This window comes from Crocodylus porosus, unplaced genomic scaffold (genome assembly GCF_001723895.1).
Source record: "Crocodylus porosus isolate Cpor-Errol unplaced genomic scaffold, CroPor_comp1, whole genome shotgun sequence".
Lineage (NCBI taxonomy): Eukaryota > Metazoa > Chordata > Crocodylia > Crocodylidae > Crocodylus > Crocodylus porosus.
The window spans coordinates 3,228,450-3,231,671 of NW_017728909.1; the positions used below are offsets into that span (position 1 = coordinate 3,228,450).

At 39.1% G+C, this 3,222-nt stretch overlaps 1 protein-coding gene across 3 annotated transcripts in view; it reads left to right on the plus strand.

Annotated features, from left to right (window-relative positions):
- Positions 1–3,222, plus strand: part of CCDC68 (coiled-coil domain containing 68) — a 34,056-nt gene that overhangs the window by 6,447 nt on the left and 24,387 nt on the right. For all 3 annotated transcript variants that reach the window (XM_019531767.1, XM_019531768.1, XM_019531769.1), the window contains exon 2: positions 1,285–1,427. In XM_019531767.1, the coding sequence (XP_019387312.1) occupies positions 1,285–1,427 (143 nt within the window). The remainder of the gene's footprint in view (positions 1–1,284; positions 1,428–3,222) is intronic.

The following is a 3,222-nucleotide window of genomic DNA, read 5'->3' on the forward strand; positions in this document are numbered from 1 at the left end:
CCCCAGTACTCTTTCCTGCCATGGCAGGGGGTCGGACTAGATGATCTACTCAGGTCCCTTCCAACCCTAGAAACTATGAAACTATGGAATGAAAGTGTTTTTAAAAAAAAATCTCATCTTTATAGTCTGTAAACCCCTGTCGCCTACGGTAGGACTCCTGCCTTTCCTGCTTCCATGAACGTTACACACATTAAGAAACCCATGAGTTTTTCACTGCAAAAATGGATTTTTATAGTTCCTGAATCCAATTTTTAATGAAACTTGAATACTCCAAATATGCTTATTTCACAGCCTGATTAAATTAGTGGAATTTGAAATGTGTGCACCCCCAGAGACATGCATGTTCACCTGACAATAATCCAGCTGACACTGGATGTCACCGTTGTACTACATAAACTTAACTGAAGGCAGGTTGGCACTTCCTTCTGGGTATATATAACCAGTCTTTTCATGTTAGCAAAGAAAAAGTCTCGGCTTGTGGCTCTCCCATGTAACTGCTATGAAAAAGTTTGTGGGATACTGTGTTATTTAGGATCCAATTTAGACACCCTTATTCATAGTGAGAGGCACATAAGTGACTCCACCAATGTCAGTAGAATTGATTCTGCTACCCATGCTTCATGTAGTCATGTTAAAATGAACGTGATTGTGGAGTAAGGTGCGACTCAGTCTGAGTAAGGTAGAAACTCTGCTAACACCGAATATGGCAGTGCTTTAGGAATGAAGGGCATGTGGAACATTGTCTTTGAATGAACACATACTGAAACTGAAATATAGCACGAGGAAAGTAAGCCAAATTCTGCTTTATCGGACTGGTGTAAATACCGACTAATGTCATGGAGATTAGAGGACTTACTGTGGAATGTAGAATTTGGTTTAGAGACCCTAAAATACATGTAGAAAACTTTTAAAATGTAATATTTGCATGCGGGGGGTATGAAATGTACTTATTGCCAATGACAAAACCCCTAAATGTGCGCATATTTTGGCCACACACTTTATTTTTGTGTGAAGAATGTAGGAATGTGGTTTGGTTGGGAATCCTATCCAAGAACTGCAATAGAATAAACATTCAAGAAGTGTGTATTAAAGGTTTTTTTGTTGTTTTTGTTTTGTTTTAAAGTCTACATAAATTTTGAAGATGTGGAGTCCTTTAAAATATACGTTATATACAGAGCCATGTATTCAGCCTTCTTGTGAGTGGCATTTAAATTTATGTGTTTTAGAATTAAATTAATTCTTTATAGATATTGGACTAATAAGGCTTCTTCCCCAAATATACAGAGCAACACAATGCCCGAATAATGACAACCACCCTGATACTCGCAGAACATATCACAAGAGAAGACAGAGGCTCAGATGGAAACTATTTACTTTATGGTTCCTCTTGTGCCCAAATCTCTGAAGAAACTGAATATGTAAAAAAGGTTGTTATTATCATTATTATTATTATGCAGCTCTATTTACTTGTCTTATTCTCTAATCCACAGCAGAAAAATTTATCAACTTATTATCCTTCTAAACATTTAATTTGGAAAATTAAGAGTTTGCTCTCCTTTAAACTTTCTGCTGTTATATTGGTTATTAACACGCAAACTCAAGAAATACTATTTTGCTTGAAATAAGAACTGAATTGTGTATTGTTATAGATGAGATACTCAGTGTTATTGGTGGGTTTTTCCATTCATCTTCTTAGGATTCCTGTAAGAGACATTTAAGCACATTAAGATCATGCAGAACAAAGATGCTCAAATTCCTGAGCAGATATTCTTTCCCCAGATAGGCATTAAGGAGACGCCCATGAAAACAGGCAGGACAAAAAATCGGGCACTTCCTGAACAAACAGTGAGAGCATAACTCAGAAAAGGACCAGAGGGAGAGAGAAAATGCTTTTGGCTGTTGTTGAATGAGTTTTGGTAACATGAGAAAGAAATCACTTACTGGTTGCTTGAGTCCTCTGTGTTCAGAAAAATAGGACTTTGATTGTTTACAAATGAGATTGCACCAAGGAAATATCTTATTCGGTTACCAGTTTCCTTTACATGAAACACCATGAAAGATCACTAAAATTCTTAGGTAGTCATACAATTATAGGAAAGTAGGGCTGGAAGAGGGACCTCATGAGGTCATCTAGTCCAGGCCCGTGCTCAAGACAGGATCATCCTTAGCTAAACCATCCCTGCCAAGCATCTCTGTAACTTGCTCTTGGACATTTCCAGGGATGGAGTTTCCACAACTTCTTTAGGTAGCCTGTTCCAGTGTTTGGCCACCCTCATAGTCAAATAGTTCCTCTTCATCTCCAGCCTAAATTTCTTCTGTTGCATCTTGAGGCCATTGTTCTCAGTCCTGTTCCCTATGGCCACAGAGAAAAGCCTGTCTCCATCTGCTCTGTAATCACCTTCCATTGTGAGGCCTCACCAGTGCTGAACAGAGCAGAAGAATCACTTCCCTGTATTTGCATACGACACTTCTGTTAATGCAACTCAGTATACTTTTGGCTTTTATGCAGAAAGAGCGCACTGTTGGCTTTATTCATCTTATAGTTTACTGTAACCCCAAGGTCTCTTTGTAGTACTACAGCCTAGCCAGTCATTTCCGAGTCTGTATTTGTCCATGTTCTAATTATTTTACCCAAGTGCAGGATTTGGCACTTGACCTTTTTGAATATCATCTGATTGAATACAGACCATTTCTTCAGTCTATCCTGGTCATCCCGGATCCTAGCCCCAGAATATTTGCAACCCCACCCAATTTGGCATGCTCCACAAATTTGCAAATCATTCACTCAATCCCATTGTCCAAATCATTAACAAAGATATTAAACAATAACAGACTCAAGACAGTTAGTGAATGTTCTCCTGGGGAACCCCATTTGCTACCTTTTCTCAATTAGTCATCAATGGCTCAATGTCGATTTGTTGAGAACGATGATCTAACCAGTTATGTATCCATGTTACAGTCCTTTCACCTACTCTCTATATCTTTAGCTTGTTAATGAGAAGGTCTTGGGAAACAGTGTCAAAAGCCTTGCTGAAATCAAGGCATATCATATACATTCTTCCCCCCGTCCACAGAACTTGCTACCTTATTATAGTTTCATAGTTTCTAGGGTCAGACCCCCTGCCATAGGTTCTAGTCCGACCCCCTGCCATGGCAGGAAAGAGTACTGGGGTCAAACGACCCCAGCAAGGTGTTCATCTAACCTCCTCTTAAAGACCCCCA